At 53.7% G+C, this 16,130-nt stretch overlaps 1 protein-coding gene across 5 annotated transcripts in view; it reads right to left on the bottom strand.

The window, feature by feature from the left end:
• Positions 1-229: 229 nt before the first annotated feature.
• Positions 230-16,130, bottom strand: part of Endov (endonuclease V) — a 17,620-nt gene continuing 1,719 nt past the window's right edge. For 2 of the 5 annotated variants that reach the window (XM_087573788.1, XM_087573789.1), the window contains 7 exons: positions 9,432-9,566; positions 9,210-9,249; positions 8,382-8,494; positions 6,700-6,768; positions 6,264-6,392; positions 3,850-3,926; positions 1,992-2,621 (listed from right to left, as the gene is read on the bottom strand). In XM_087573788.1, coding sequence (XP_087429914.1) covers positions 2,309-2,621; positions 3,850-3,926; positions 6,264-6,392; positions 6,700-6,768; positions 8,382-8,494; positions 9,210-9,249; positions 9,432-9,566 — 876 coding nt within the window. In that variant the 3' untranslated portion in view covers positions 1,992-2,308. 5 annotated transcript variants of the gene reach the window in all.

Below are 16,130 nucleotides of genomic sequence, written 5' to 3'. Positions count from 1 at the left end.
GAAGGGCGGGTACTAGAGGCTAAGAGTATGGGACTGTCTCTGGGACAGTGGAAATGCTGTGGGGCAGGCGTGGTAATGGTTGCCCAAGACGAATCTTCTTTTTGTTTGTGACAAAGCCTCAGGCCCATGTTCCTCAGGGTTGCCTTGAACCCAGGCCCAGCGATTCTCTAGTCTCAGGCTCCCCAGTAGCTGGGCCCACACACTCCACGGTGCAAAACTGGATTGTGAATAATCCAAAAGGCCAAAGAGTTGTAATTTAATAACTGATTTTCTTTCAGAACAAATCGCATAAAAGTTGTCTATAAGCCCACTCTCAGGCTCTGGCCTGCGCCTCAGTTTATGGGGAAATGGGTAGAGCCCTTGCAGCTTCTGGCTGTACCGGCTGCCTCAAGAGCTACTCTCTCCCTGGAGGGAGTGTTGCAGAGGGGGGGCATGGCCACTCTGCCCATGAGGGGAGCCTGAGTGTTGGAAAGTGCCAAGCCAAGAGGTATCAGTGTGCTTGGTTCCCTGGGGTCTGACTCCTGTGTGTGTCCTGGGAAAAGGTCTCCTGTTGAGAGGTGAATGGATGAGACAGGGTGACCAGGCTGGGTCCCCAGCCACACTCTGGTGGCTCACAGGAGTGGGAGGAGCTGTCTGCTCAAGTGAGGCCTGGAAGGGGACTCTGTCCACATCTGTGAGGGTGTCCTTAAGGGCTGATCCCTGGCCTCTGGGGCCCCACTTCTCAGGATGCTGTGTGCCGGGCCCTGTGTGAAGCCCTCAGCTACTTCTCCTTTGGAGTCTGGCTGCATGAGGGGAGGACAGGCCTTACTCCCCACCTGACATCAAGCTTTGCCTGAGGTTCTAGCATTGTGGCTGAGCTTCAGTCGTTGCTTCTCCCCACCCCTAAATCCCCCTCCACAACTCTGGCTTGACAGGGCTCGAGAAGGGAGAAGTCTGCAAGTTAGGAAGGCAGATGGTGGGGCCAGCTGCAGGCAGGCCCTCCAGCTCTGGCTTCCACAGGAATGCCAGGGATCGTGAAGCGCACGTGTGTGTGTGTGTGTGTGTGTGTGTGTGTGTGTGTGTGTGTGTGTGTGTGCGCGCGCGCGCACGTACGAGTGTGTGTATGTGTGTGAATGCGTGCTCCTGTGCACACATGCATAGAATGTTTGTGAGAGACCAGGGAGGGCGAGTGGGTGGATGTGGATACCCTGGTGGCCCTGGGGTTGCCTCCTCCTGCCCCACACCTCACTTACTTGGTGACAGGACCACGTGTGTATCTTCAGTATATCTGAAACTTGAACCCCCAGGGGTGGGGACAAGCTGCCAGCTCCATCAGAGACTGCAGCAGCAGACTTACCCCCAAGGGTTCTTGACAGTCACTGCGGTGGACTGGATCTACATGGGTCTGGGGATCATAGACCCACCCTTCCCCTTCCTCTATCACCGATCCTCAGCCCATCCAGACCACCAGGGGTATTCACCCACCACCTGTCACCTCTCTTCCAGGGAGTCTGGGGACTAGGGTTCGGGCAGGAGATGTGTCACAGGCCTGCCATCTCTGTGTCCCACCTCAGCTGCCACTCTCGTGAACCTAGAATGTGTGTGGGAGGACAGGGTACTTACTGCAGCCATGCTGTTGGCCTGCCTCAGTTGCCCCTTTAAGGCCACCCAGGGAAGAAGCCACCAGGCTAGAACAGACCCGCCTTCTTGGTGGGATGGGATTTTGACGCTCTCTCTGGTGAGAGGGTGGCAGGAAGAGGAGTGAGGAGCCAAGCCTGGGGCTTTCTCACCATAGGCCTCAACCGGCTTCCCATCTGGCACCCTCTGTGCAGCTGACTCCCCAACACCCACGCTTGAGCCTGCTCCAAAACTGAGGCTTTCCCACTGCAGGTCTCTCAAGCTCAGCAGCAGGCAGGCACCTTGGGGGCTGCAGCCTGGCTGTCCCCACGAATGACAAACAGTCTACTGTGGCTGGGGTGGTGAAGTCAGAATGACCCATGAGGATAAAGCCGTGAAGCCAGAACCAGGTCTGTATTGAGCAGAGGGGGAAGGGAAGAGCTGCAGGTGCTGGTACAGGCTGCCAGCCACAGAGCCTCTGGGCACCCGAGGCCTGAAGTCCTTCATGTACTCTTGGTGCTTGTGTGTGCTTCCTGGTCTGGAATGTGGTCCTGCTGGGGCATGGTGACCACACTGACTAGCCAGTGATGGAGGAGGCTGGTAGCCACTGGCCCAAACTGGACGAAGCCTGCTGCATCCTCCTGGAGTTTCAGTCACTGTTGCCTCTGGGGTGTAGTGGTGAGGGTTCCCAGAGATCTTCTCAGGGTGGTGACTATACCCAGGCTGGAGAAGGAGGCCAGAGGTCTGGGTCTTCCTGACACCTAGTTCCCTTCAACTCCTGGTCCTTCTGCTCCTGGAAGCCTGGCTCAGGGTCTCTCAGGTCTGTGCTGGAGCTTCTGCCGAAGCACTCAGGAGGCCTGCCTTGATCTGCAGGTGCTCCTGGACCTCCTGCGGGGCATGCATTTGTGCTCTTCTCCTTCTGGCTCCTGGTAATGACATCAAGAACAGGTGACATAAAAAGCCAGGGTGTGTCGGAAGTCCCCTCGCTCTCCAGGGGTCTCTCAAAGGCCTGATGAAGGGACAGCCTAGAGGGACAGGCAGACAGTCACAACTGAATATGTGTACTCTGCCCTCAGGGGTCCAAGTTCAGTTGTGAATCGGGGTAGGGGTCCAGCCGCCCATTCCCTCAGTTCTCAAACAGCGTAGTGGCCCAGGAACAGCCTCCAGCTACCATGGGAATGAGCATGAGAGGTGCAGTTCTAACTACTCATACACCGCCCAAGTCAGGGCCTTTGTACTTGGGACTGAGGCACGACAGAGGCAGGGATCAAAACTGAAGCTGCCATAAGTTCCACGTTCCGCTGCAGATGCCCTGTGCGTCAGCTCCCTCACCTGTGAAATGGAATCACAGTTCCTGCTTCTTGGCAAGACTTCCCTAAGGCCTGTTCTAGGAAATACCACTTTGTGTAAAGAGTCCATGCTAGCCCTGTGTCCCTAGCTGAGACTGAGACTGACCACAGACTCATGATCTCAGAGCTCGAAGGACGGACTCCGATGATGGGGAGACAGGCACGGGAGGGAATGTGGTGAACAACAGAACCATATCTGACTCCAAAGACCACGTTCTTTCTGGGGAGACCTGGTCTGGACTGTGGACAGATGAAGTGGACCAGAAAAGGCCAGGCGGCTGTGCTGGGTGGTTTCATGGCAGCTTGGCCCAAGCTAAAGTCATTTGACAGGAGGGAACCTCAACCGAGAAAATGCTTCCACACGATCGGCAAGCCAGTAGGGCATCCTCTTAAGTAGTGATTGATGGGGAGGGCCCGGCCCAGGGCGGGTGGTGCCATCCCTGGCTTGTGGTCCTGGGTTCTCTAAGAAAACAGGCTGAGCAAGTCACAAGGAGCAAACCAGTAAGAAGCTCTCCTTCACAGCCTCTGCATCAGCTCCTTCCCTCGGTCCCTGTGCTGCTTGAGTTCCTGTCCTGACTGCCTCCAGTGATGAATGGTGACGTAGAAGTTTAAGATAAACCCTTTCCTCCCCAACTTGCTTTTGATCATGGAGTTTCCTCACACCAATAGAAACCCTAAGGAGGGTGGCAGCCATGTTTGGAGTCGGCCTTAGCTCAGCCGAGCCATAAGGAGTGGGGTTTCTTGAGAGTTCCTACTACATTTGAGATCTATTCTCCTCTGAGCGACCTCCTCCCTAAGTCTCCTACCAGGCCCAGCCTCACACTGTGGCCCTAAGCTACAGCCCTGCATCAAGGACAGGATGGGCTAACACACAGCCCATTGAGGGTATCCTTCCCACACTCACCTGTCCTTTCTCTGTGCAGGAGACTCCCCACGGTGTCCTAGAGTCCTCCGGATGTACTCTCGAGAGCGGATGTCAGCCTGAAGGATACACACAGCTGAAGCCAGGCCCTGCCATGTCTTCCCATCCCTGGCAGCCTGAAGCACATTATCACTTTCCAGGGCAGCCCCCATAGGCCCACCAGGTCCTTTGGGGATGTCAGTCCCACACAGTGTAACTGACAGAGATGCTTAGGCCCTTGGCGCTAAGGTGAATGGGCTGAAGGTCCTGGCTCCAGAGCTCCTGCTTTTCCAGGCTGCTCAGCCCTCTTCTCACAGACCAGGTGTCTGTCTTCTCTGGCTGTCCCTCTGATGGGGGTCAGCTGTGACACCTGTCCATCTCCAGAAAGTTTGATGAGTTACCATAATAACAAAGGGCTTGGGGACCACAGGTAGGGACACAGTGGGACTCAGATCTGAATATGCGCCCTCCCCTCCACCACCTCTTAGGGCCTGGCCTCAGGAAGCCCCTGATCCCAGCTCAGATGGGTTTAGTTTAGCTTTGGGATCACAAGACTCACAGACAGCTAATCCTGAAGACAGCTCATCTTCAGCTAAGAGAAGTAGGCCATGGGCAGTGGGATGTCATAATGGGCAGGGCCTGAAACCAATAGCCCTACTGGCTGTACCAGGGTCTGGGTATTACCAGAGCAGAGGGAAGGAAGACCCTAGACACAGGCACCAACCCCTTCTTGGAGAACTTTGGGGACATGGAACCGTTGGGAGGGCGCTCTGCTGAGGGGCCAGGGAAAAGAAGATAGGCCAAGAGCCACAGCCAGTCCTGCTGGGCAGGACAAAGCCTATTCCCTTCCTCCCTGTCAACCTGGGACCATCATGTGCTCACTCTGCGAGTGCCCAGGGTTGGGCAGGCTCTCTTGTAACAGGCATGCTCTGGCTTCCAGTATTCAGGGTGCTTTGCAGGAGGCTGACCCCTTACTTGCTGAGACAGAAACTGCTATGACTCTGGGAAACACTATGGCTGAAAAAGCAGGTCTGGGTCTGCACTGCACTGGGCTGACAGTGCTAAGGGTGCTATCAGTGGCTTTCTCTCATTAGACCGTCAAGATGGAAAGGAAAGGCCTTCTGGGGCTAGGGACATGACTCACAGGCTGAGAGAGCACTGCCCCTGTAACCCAGTAACGCCCCAAGTGAGGACTAGGGTAAAGAGGGACTTTCCTCGGGGGAGAGGTTTGGGGGGCTGAGACAAGAGCTCACTCACTCAGAGGCCACCTCTGGGCAGCCTCTCCAGGAGCTGGGCTGAGCATCACAGGAGGCACAGCCTGCTGCTTCCACCTGGAGGCCATCCTGTGCAACTGCAGCTCTCCTGAGGGCTGAATCTAGTCAGGCTCTGGGCAGAGTCCAGCCTGCAGCCCTTCTGCTGCATGGCCTCCTTCACACCTGCCAAAGACCTCACAGCCCACAGAGGGAATGGAGCTGTGGCCTGAAAAGCTGTCCCACAGCGGATGCAGACAGCAGCTGCTTTAAGCCCCTTGCTGGAAAGCCCTGGAACTGAGTGATACTGCCTCCCTGCTCTGGCTGAGTTGCTTGAATGCATCGAATGCCTCCTGAACCAGGGCTTTTCATGGTGCCTTTCCAGAGCTTGGACTGTCCTACCCTCCTCTAAAGAGTGGCTTTTCCTGGGTCATCAACCTAGGGGCCTCTGTTGGCCAGCACCATCATGCAACAGGTGGTGCAGAAAGTGACCGGTGCATGCTGGGATCTCAGCTGCGTGTGCCTTCCTGTAGGGTGAGATGACTGGTTTATCAGTGTTGAGCCTCTGGGACCCTGAACAGCAGCTTAGGTAACACATGTCTGGCAGAGCCATGGTCCTAACTGGTGTCTTTGGCACCAGCACAAGTCTTCAATGTAGCCACAGAAAGACCCTATGAGAGCCTCTGACCAAGGGTTGTGCCCCACTGGCCCTCCCTCCAGGCTCTCTCGCCCAGGGCCTGGGGATCTGTCTTAAGATCCCTGCAGAGACCCACCCCAAGTGACATTGTGTGATGGCCTGTATATGCTTGGTCCAGGGAGTGGTACTATTAGGAGGTGTGGCCTTGTTGGAGTGGGTGTGTCACTGTGGGCGTGAGCTTTAAGACCCTCATCCTAGCTGCCTGGAAGCCAGTCTTCACTAGAAGGCTTCAGATGAAGATGTAGGACTCTCAGCTCCTCCTGCACCATGTCTGCCTGGACGCTGCCATGCTCCCACTTTGATGATAATGGACTGCACCTCTGAACCTGTGAGCCAGCCCTAAATAAATGATTGCTGTTATAAGCATTCCCTTGGCCATGGTGTCTGTTCACAGCAATTCAGTAAACTAAGACAGACTAGGGGGCAGTGTCAGTACCCCGGACCCCCGCTCCCACTTCCAGCCCCCATACCTGGCGTATAGGTTCTGGGATCCGGAACCTACAGCAGCGGTGGGTGAGACGCACAGCGACCTCCAGGCTTATTCTGTGGCCCACAGAGACATAGAGGGGCTTGGTGCTGTGGTCATGGCTCTTCAGGGCCTGTGGATGGAGGGAGGTCAAGTCTCAGGACTGAGGCTCTGAGGATGTCCTGGATGGCAGGAAGGAGTTCACACAGTGCAAGGACTCTGGGATTGTTGGCCCTCAGGCATCTTCAGGTGGCACATGGGGTGAGGGTAGCCAGAGGACAGAGAATGTGACACAGCATACCCTGGTTGGTCGCAGGACATGTAGGGAAAAGGGCCCAGCCCGCACAAAGTGCATGTGTGCATGAACTGCCATGAGCTGCCTTGTGCCATGGCCCAGTAGGTCCCAAGTCTAGACAGGGCATAGCTTTCTGGCCACTCACCATTCCCAGGACAGTCCCAGAGTTGCCAATCAGAGGAAATGTGTCTCCCCCAGCCTGCAGGAGCACAATCTAGGAAACAGAGAAAAAAAAAACTGTAAAAGCACCTTTTAAAAAAATGTGTATTGCAGGAATGCTGGTGCACACCTGTAGTCCCAGCCCCAGACAGGCAGAGGGCGGATCTCTGTGAGTTTGAGGCCAGACATGACAACACAGCGAGACCTCCGTCTTACAAGCTCACAAACGAATCCCAAGTAGTCACCGTCGCCTTCTCTGAGTAGGAGTCTCTTATTGGCCTGAAGTTCACCAACTGGCTTTTCTGCTTCCTGGTGCAGGGGACAAGCATGGCCACACTCAGCACTTTTTACACGGCCAGTGGGAACGAACCTCAGGTCTCTATGTGCGACACAAGCACTTTAAGCACTTTACTGACTGAGCCGTCCCTCACCCACTGTCCCTTCTGAAGGAGCTGAAGGCAAGCTTGATTCTTTTCAAGGTTATTTTCAAAACAGTGAGTGTGGATGTCTGTGGGGGATGTGCATGTGAGGGCAGGTGCTCAGCGCAGCCAGGGCCATCGGAGCGTGGAGCTGGAGTTACACGTGCTTGTCACTACCCAGCACAGGCGCTGGGAGCCCAGCTTGGGTTCTCTGCAAGAGCAGGACGCACTTTTAACTCTGGAGCCATCTCCCCAGCCCAGCAAACGTCATTTTAGAAGCCTAAGCAGCGATGAGAGGGCCTCGTTTGGTCAGGTTCCCAACCCCCACCCCCACTCCCACCCCCGGCAGAGGCCACACTGAGAATGCTGGTGACTGTGCTGAGGTCACTGCCATGAGGCTCCGTCCACCCTGTAACTGGGGCTTAGAAAAAGGGCTGTGATTTGCCAAGGCCCAAGAGGCAGGCAGAGGGCACACAGGTGACACTGGGCACAGCAGTCCATGTCTAGGCTGAAGCTGCCACCTCCTGAATGTGTCCTCTCCAGCTAAGGTTGTCACAAGTCAGCTCAGAGCCCTTGTCTTCTGGGCGGGGAGGGACCATCCATCTGTCAGAGGGACATCCATCTGTCAGACTGCCACACGTGGACCTGGATCTTTCCACTCTGCCAGCTCAACAACTCATTCACTCTCTACACAGGCTCCTGGGAGCTAGGAAAGACACGGTCAGGTCTCTTGGAACTTGTCCCGAGGGATAAACATTAGGACAACGGCCTCCCTGGATGGGGATGGCACATCCACACTGAGGATTCTGGGGTAGAAAATGGCTCAGTGAAAGTGGAGCAAGGGCCACAGCCAGGCACCGCAGTAAGCAGGGCCTGGCTGTGAACACCACAGAGGAAAGAAGGTGGCCGGCATGAGATGGAAGCCTGGAAAGCCTGTCCCCAGGGACGGGAGGACATGGCCCTGCGTTGGTGCTGTGCTGGCAGAGGCAAGGATGTAGGGGAGGCAGACATGATGGGAGGGGTCCAGGCAGCTTCTGAGAGTTGAGAGCAACGACTCTGAACTGCCCAGCAGCACTTGGAAGGCAGTGCCCCGGAAAGGTGGGTCTGCTTCTGGGCAAGACACCAGGGATGTGAGTAGAGAGCCAGCAGGCCCAGCTGGATCTGAGGTGCCCAAAGAGGTGGCCAAGCCATGGGCCCCAGGGATAACACAGGTACACATGAGTCACAGGGAGTTCCAAAGCCCCCTCACCTTCTCCTTGTGCGAAGCATTGTTCTCCAGTCCTTCTACCTGCAGGAGCTTCTTGGCCACCCCGACGCAGGGCAGCTCGGTAAGGACGCCAAGGTGGCAGGCTACCCCAAAGCCTGTGAGGGAGCAAAGGGAGAGAGTTGGGTGGTGGGCATGGGACAGGGAACCAACCACAACCTCTCATCTACAGACACAGATTCTTGGGCCAAACTGACCGGGGCCCTCTGTCCTGACAGCACCAGTGTTAAGGAGGGTGTAGGAAGCCTCCCTCCTCCGACAGCATGGGTGAACTGAGGCACATACATCCTCGTGACCCTTCACCCCCTTCTATCTGTGCTGTCCTCAGGCCTCTGCACCTGTCCCCTGTGGTCTGTGCTTTCTGTCAGGGCACCTGGATTGCAATGGCTGGGGACACACACCTAGGAGCGGCCTGCTGACCCAGAACTGCTGTCCTGATTAGCATGTGTCTATCCTTTGGCTCCAGACCCACGGTTTCTAGCCAGACCTGTCATTCCTGATGGCTACAAAGGCCAATACCTCCCTCATGCCCTACATGTGAGTGTCATTGTAGGACACAGTGCCCCGGCATGCACGGGGGCAAAGCCTGCGAGGTAGCTCAGGGCCAGGGTGGGAATGGAGGTAACCTGAGCTCAGTCCCTCAACTCTTTAGTCATCAGGTGGGTCAGCCTAGATGAGGTACTGGGGATGGGCCAGTGTGGGTACCGTGGGAGGCAAGAGGGTACAAAGAGGTTGGGTGAGAGGAGGGCCTCTTCTGGGTGGAAAACATTCTACTCTCCCATGGCCCCCATCTGACTCTTTTAGGAGGATTACCTCGTTGGTGAAGCACCCCGTTTCCATCCACAAGAAGGACCTACAGAGCCACAGGGGAGTCAGTCAGCTGGCTGTCCTGGGGCAGTGAGAAGGGGGGATGGCAACAGGGGTCCTATTTTTTGAAACTCTTATCCCCTTCCTTCTATGGGTGGCAGTGGCCTGAGGGGACCTTCCCTCCCTAAGCACAAGCAGAGGGGTTCTCCTCACTTAGGAGGCACCTACCTGGGGCATGAGGTCTGGTTCCTTCTCTTGCAGCCGCTGTACCAACTCCACCAGGAAAGGTACCTCTCGGAAGGCCAGGAAGCCGGACACATAGGGGGCCTTCAGGCCAACCATGCGGCTGTCCTCATACAGCACCTGACAGCAAGGTCACATGCAGGTCAGATGTTGGCTGCGACCACGTTCCATCTCATTCCTCTACCTCCCCATGGCTTCCACCTGTGGCCAGGGAGAGCCCAGGGCTGGAAAGACAGGGCGAAATGATCTGTCTGCACGTGGGTGCCGGAGAGTCAACTTAAATTTCACCTTATAGGTGCTTGCACGGGACCTGTGTGGATGAGCGCCCCCAAGACCTAGTGGACAGGGGCGCTCATCCAGGGCCTGGTGTGCATGAGGATCAGCATCGCCCCTTCCCCAATCCCATCTCTTTCAGGAGCTTGGCTGAGGTGATTGCTAGCCTCAGGCCAACCTACTCCTTGTACTCCTGGCTCACTCCTTGTCAGTGCGAGCTGACCACTTGCAGGGATGCTGAAGGCCAGAGTAGAAGACCCTGGGTGAGTGTGCTGTGATTCTGACAGCGCTGAATGCACCTCGGAAGAACCGTGGGGGAAAGGCTAGACAAGCAGGACAGGGTTCTGAGATCTTCAAACATTTTGGAGATGGGCAGGAATGCCTTTAGAGCCAGGCAAGCAAGCTGTAAGAACAGAGCCCCAAAGAATGGGGAAACTCAGGAGAGCGCAGGACAGTAGGCCTTGTGCATTCTGTGAGGAGGCATGGAGGAAGTAGGGGTCAGCAGCTTCCAGGAGGAGTAGGGGACAACCCGGGCCTTTCTTAGGTCTTCTCTAGCAAAAAGACTAGTTTTCAAACTAAAAGCACCTTATCACTTGAAGATGGCTGGCTTCCCAACTAAGTACTATGGTGCTTAAGGTAGGGCTCTGCACACACAGCACAGGGTCATGACTAGGCCTTCACCAGCCTCTGACATGCTGTGCAGACCCACTCCTTCCGTGTCCATGTTCTCCAGAACCTCCCCACCCAGGCTCTTGATGGAGCTTCCAGACCACAATTCCCAAGGGGACCTGAGGCTGGATCTGTACCTAAGTGCACCTAGAGAACTGGCTACTGGGTGCTGGGGCTTGGCCTGCTAACACTTTCATGAAAGAGTCAGGAGGAAACTTCGCAAAGCTGCAATGACTCTAGTGAGGTGTTCCCTCAGAATCTGACTCAGACAGCAAAAGCCGGAGACCTCTACAGACAGTGCAACTGACCCAAGGCAGTGCTGTACATCCCAGGCCAAACTGAGAGACACACCCACAACATAGCTCTTGCCCTGAGGCTTGGGGACCACTGAGAACAGCCGGTGGTGAGACTGAAGGAGCCAGACGAACTTGTTTGCCATGTGACTGTGTCTCCTAGGGATGTCAGAAGCTGCAGCCATGAATTCCCACCAACATGAGTGCCTAAATAACCTGCATGTGGATTACACCAACTGATAGGGACAGGGGAGAGCTCGGAAGGCCTCAGACCGGGACAAAGCACTACAGGCCACTGAGGAATGCTGGGAGCAGGAAGGTAGTCTGCCCTGGGGGAAGAGCAAACCTCTTTGGTTAACCAATGGCCAACTCTGAAATCACGAACATACAAGTAACCTTCCACAGGGAGCAGGGAGGAGGCAAATGGGGGAGCTTGCAGGGTGTGAAGGGAAAGGGGAAGGTTTGTAATCATGTTGTAATATCAAAAAATAATTAAGGAAAATGCTTGCAGTGTCTTAAGCTCAATTTACACAGGTGTGCATGGACATGAGGTTCATGGACCCATAAGAACCTTATTACACCAGTAATGATTGCTGGATGACTGTGTTTAGTTGTGTAGGTGCATTCGGTATGAGGGCAGAGATGGATGCTGCGGACGGCATCACTAGGGGCCCCCAGCAAACCAGGCAGCGTAAGTCGCTGTGGCCTTCAGGATAGAACAAACAGGAAGCAGCCAACTGTAGGAGGGCGGGGAAGACTCCTTCCTTCTAGGTGCTGCTGCCAGGACAGCACTCATGAGGAAACCTCAGACAGAGAAGTCTCTTCTTCCCATGGAAAAGGACGCACTTGGTACAGATGGTCAGCTATGGGAGGAGCTAGCCCATAAGGCTGCCATCTGTCAAGGACACCGAGGAAAGAATTCCTGACCGCCTAAAGGTGGACCACTCATTCTCCAAGCAAGGGCAGCTTATGGGGAATCTGCTGTGGGAGATGGGTTCTCTGGTAAACGGACTGTGGCTCTGGAACGGTAGTGAACAGCTTTGCTGTGACTCACGTTACAGTTTACAAAACCCAAGAGTGTGTAACTCAGTGAGGCTGCTGTTCCCACCGGCATTATGATCGAACTTTACATAGTTTGTTTATTGTATGAGTGTTTCGTCTGCCTGTCTGTAAACACACCAAACGTGTGGTGCCCATGGCGGCAGACGAGAGCCACGGGGTTCCCCAGAGCTACGTTACAGAAGGCCGTAAGATGCCATGTGGGGCTGAGCACTGAACCCCGCAAGCGCTCGTAACTGAGCATAGAACATCCCCTCCATCCCACAAACTAGCCAAGTCCTAGACCCCAGTCACACCCTCTCCAGACCTGCGCAGCTTTAGTGTGATGACTTTGGTTTCTAAGAGGGGTTGGAGAGATAGCTTAACGGTTAAGAGCACTGACTGCTCTTCCACAGGATCTGGGTTCAATTCCCAGTACCCGCATGGAGGCTGACAACCACAGCTGTCTATAATTCTTGTCCAGGAAATCAAAATCCTCTTCTGGTCTCCATGGACACCAGTCATGCACACAGTGCACAGACATACATGTAGACAAAATCCACGTAAAAATAATTTTCACAAGTCACTGTGAGGACACTTTCAGAGAGGTTCAACGCAAGAGAACAGATCCACCCTGAATGTGGGCAGCACCATTCCACGGGCTGGGGTCCAGGACTAAATAAAAGGAGAGAGCTCTGAGCACTAGTGCTCCATTTCCTCTGCTCTCTGGTCTGCTGGGATGTGAGCAAACATGCTCGCCTGCAGCCACGCCTTCCCTGCCACACCCTCGAGCCATGAGCAGAATCAATCCTTCATGTGTAAGTAGCTAATGTGCTTATAAACCACAGCTCTACTGCCTTTAGGAGCCTGCCTATGCAATCTGTATCTTTAAACACACCCCCAGGCGTGCTGCAGTCGGGTGACAGGGAACCAATGGGCCATACTCTTCCAAAATTCTTTCCTGACTTAAAGACTACAAGAAGCAAATGCTAACCGAACGGGCAGGCACAGCTGCTCTGCTTGGTTCGAGGCTAAGACACAACTGTGGTATACCACCCCCCCTCAAGAACCCTCAGTGGTGGGTGGGGAGGGAAGATGGCTCACTGCCCCGGAGGTTTCACATGGCTGAGGAATGTTATGACAGCAGGCACACTAAACAGGGCTTAAAGCCACATGCTGGGGTGCTTGAGGTTGCTCAGGGGAAAAGCTGGAAGATGGCATCTGTGCCAGTTGCTTCTTATACAACTTTTTTTTTTTTTTTTTTTTAAAGACAGGGTTTCTCTGTGTAGCAGTGGCCATCCTGGAACTCACTCTGTACATAAGACTGGCATCGAACTCAGAGATCTGCCTGCCTCTGCTTCCCGAGTGCTGGGATTAAAGGTGCGCGCACCACCTCAAGGCCTTCCTATATGACTCTTAGGACTCATACCACCACGTTCTGGTTACCTTTCTGTTGCTGTGATAAAATACTCAGACCCGAAGCAACTTGGGGAGAAGGGTTCATGTAACTTACACCTTCAAGTCACAGTCCACCATTAAGTCAGTGGGAACTCAGGCAGGAACCGAGGCAAAACCATGGAGTAACACTGCTCATTGCCTCACTGAGCTAGCTCTCTCATACAGCCCAGGCCCACCGGCCTAAGGACACTGATGCCCAGAGGGGGCTGGGCCCTCTCATCTCAATAATCAATCAGGACAATCACTTACAGACACAGACACAGGCCAATCTGAGGGCCATTCTTCTATTGACCTCCCTCTTTCAAGGTGATGCTAGATCGGGTCAGGTTGACAATAGAAACTAACTAGGGCAATCTTTCTCACTAGGTCAGAGGAAACAGGAGAAAGGGTAGCGTGGGGAGCGGGAGATCCAGGGTGTCCACAAGAGCCACTAGTGCCGCTGTCTCTTCCCTTACCTATCACATATCATAGTGAATGCCCAGAAAACTGTAAGAACATGAGCCCCACATCCTACCACATACCTACCTCTGAGCACAGGAGGCCTTTTGCATTTGTGTTGAACTGGAACTGAAAGGGGCCGTGTGGGCAAGGCATGAAGCCACAGAGGCAGGAAGAGTTTTGGAGGAGTGGTGATGGGAAATGTTAAGGGTAGGGAGCAGCCAAAGCTCGCTGAGCTGCTGACTGCAGAGAGGCCACAGGCAGACTGATCATGTGTGCACGTTATCTATTTAGAGAGGATCTCGGTGTCTTACATCAACAAGGGCAAGGCATGGTTCCTGGCATGAGGATTTACATTCTGGGGAGAGAGATGGGCTAAGTTCATTTGGTACGACAAAGGAGAGGGCAAAGGGTTGCTATGGTCTTTAAATTCACATGCTGGCATCTTTACATACAAGGTGATTGCATTAAGAAGTGGGTGGCATCTCTGTGATGACTAAGTCACATGTGAGGACACAGGAAAGTGTAACAGGTCCACAGACCTTAGCACAGCTGACTCCATGAAGAAAACACCCTTTAGGCTGTAAAACTCGGCATGTGAACAGCACCGGATGCCACAATTAAAACAAAGGCCTGGGGTTGGGGATGTAGCTCAGTGGTAGAGCGCTTGCCTAGCAAGTGTAAGGCCCTGGGTTCGGTCCCCAGCTCCGGGGAAAAAAACAACAAAAAAAAAAAAAAAAAAAACAAAAAACAAAAAAACCCCCAAAGGCCTAATCCATCAATGTCCACATAGTTTTAGGAACGTTTCAAAATGAACTAACCCTGCTTTTTAACTTCTGTAGCTCCACTCTGACTCTTCTTGCTAACTGAAGTATATCAACCCAGAACATTGTTTTTGTGCTTAAAAGCTCATGCTGAGAAAGGCTCATTGCTATACTGGGACCCCAACACCCAGTATAGAGGCCAGGCGCCTAATACTGTCTACTGGCTTAAACCCATGTCCGAGCAGTCTTTCTCTGGTGAATACCCCACAACCATAGAACCCAGAGAAGGGCTTGTCCATATCTGAAAGTCTCAGAGCCTCACAATCTCATCCTATTACCTGATCTTGAACCTCCCAGGTTACACAGCTCTGAGGAACACTCGTGTACAGGTGACCCAGACTGAGGCGTTTTGTTCCATCTGACCACAGAGACTGGAAAAGGATGCTGAGAGACATCCGTCTGGTCTGGTGGTGTGGAGACGGCTCACTAGATTAAGTAATGACTAAAGTGGGCTCTACAGGATGCCGGAGCCAAACAGGTGAGGACCACTCTAGGAGAGGTGTGCCTACAAAGAAGGGCCATCAGAACCATTTGAAGGACTTGAAGCTCTGAAGAGTAGTGTTTAGGGAGTGCTGACAGCAGTGGTGGAAGGTGAACCATCAGGTCAATCCAAGCAGGCAACAGAGACCCAGAGGCCTCTAAGTCACATTAACAAGTGTCAACTTCATTAACCAGAGATCATGGGAAGGGGATCAAAGTGTTTTGTTGTTTTAAGACAGGATCTCATGGAGCCCAGGGTGGGATTAGCTTTGCTCCTCTTGCAGTTGCTCTCAAGTGCTGCGATTACAGGGCTATGCACCGCCACGCCAAGCAGGAGGCTTTAAGAGGCCTGTGATTAGATCATGCCTGCTTTGTACGAAAACTGCCCTCTTATCCATGGAGGCAAAGAACAGCACTTGAGGTGGGGGATGGGGGTGGGGGTGGGGCTGTGAGGAATCAGATAAGCAGCCTACAGAAGGGGTGACTGTGGCACATGTGGAAGAGACAGAGGGGAAACCCTGAAGAGTAGGCATGGAATTGGGAGGAAGACTGAGGAGTACTGTGCGGGAGGAGAATATGAACAAAGTTTAATAGTAAACACTATGAAAAAAAATTTTTTTTTGGTTTTTCAAGACAGGGTTTCCCTGTGTAGCTTTCTGTCCTGGAAATAACTTTGCAGACCAGGCTGGCTTTGAGCTCTCAGAGATCTTACCTGTCTCTGATTTCCAAGTGCCGGGATTAAAGGTGTGTGCAACCACGCCTGGCTGAAAAACATTTTTTTATTTTACCTCAAAAAATTAAAAATAACTTTAAAAATGGCGCTAGTGTGAGACAAGATGGGAATCAGGAGGTCTGGGAAGGTGAAACATTCTGCTTGTGAAACCTGTGGTGTGTTTTGTATGCCATTGGCATGAGCAACACAAGATGACAATCATAGTCCCAGAGAAGTGCACCACAAAAGCCATGTAGGAAGTGGAAGGTCCTTCCTTCCTTCCCCAGGCTATAGCTGCGACAGTAAAATGTCCCACAGGAGCTGTCCAAAATGGCGGCTCCAGTCAAAATGGAAGCATGGTGACGCCTCCCCAGCCCACACCATCACAGGAGCTGTCCGTGGTGGCACACTTCCTCTCCCTCCTGGTAGGACCTGCCCTAGGAGCTGTCCGTGGTGGCAGCACCTTTCCTGTTTCAGCCTACTGCTGTCATGAGGAGCT

Source organism: Rattus norvegicus, chromosome 10 (assembly GCF_021556685.1).
Source record: "Rattus norvegicus strain SHRSP/BbbUtx chromosome 10, alternate assembly SHRSP_T2T, whole genome shotgun sequence".
Lineage (NCBI taxonomy): Eukaryota > Metazoa > Chordata > Mammalia > Rodentia > Muridae > Rattus > Rattus norvegicus.
Note: the sequence above shows the minus strand (reverse complement) of the source record. Positions and strands in the feature narration are given on the sequence as shown.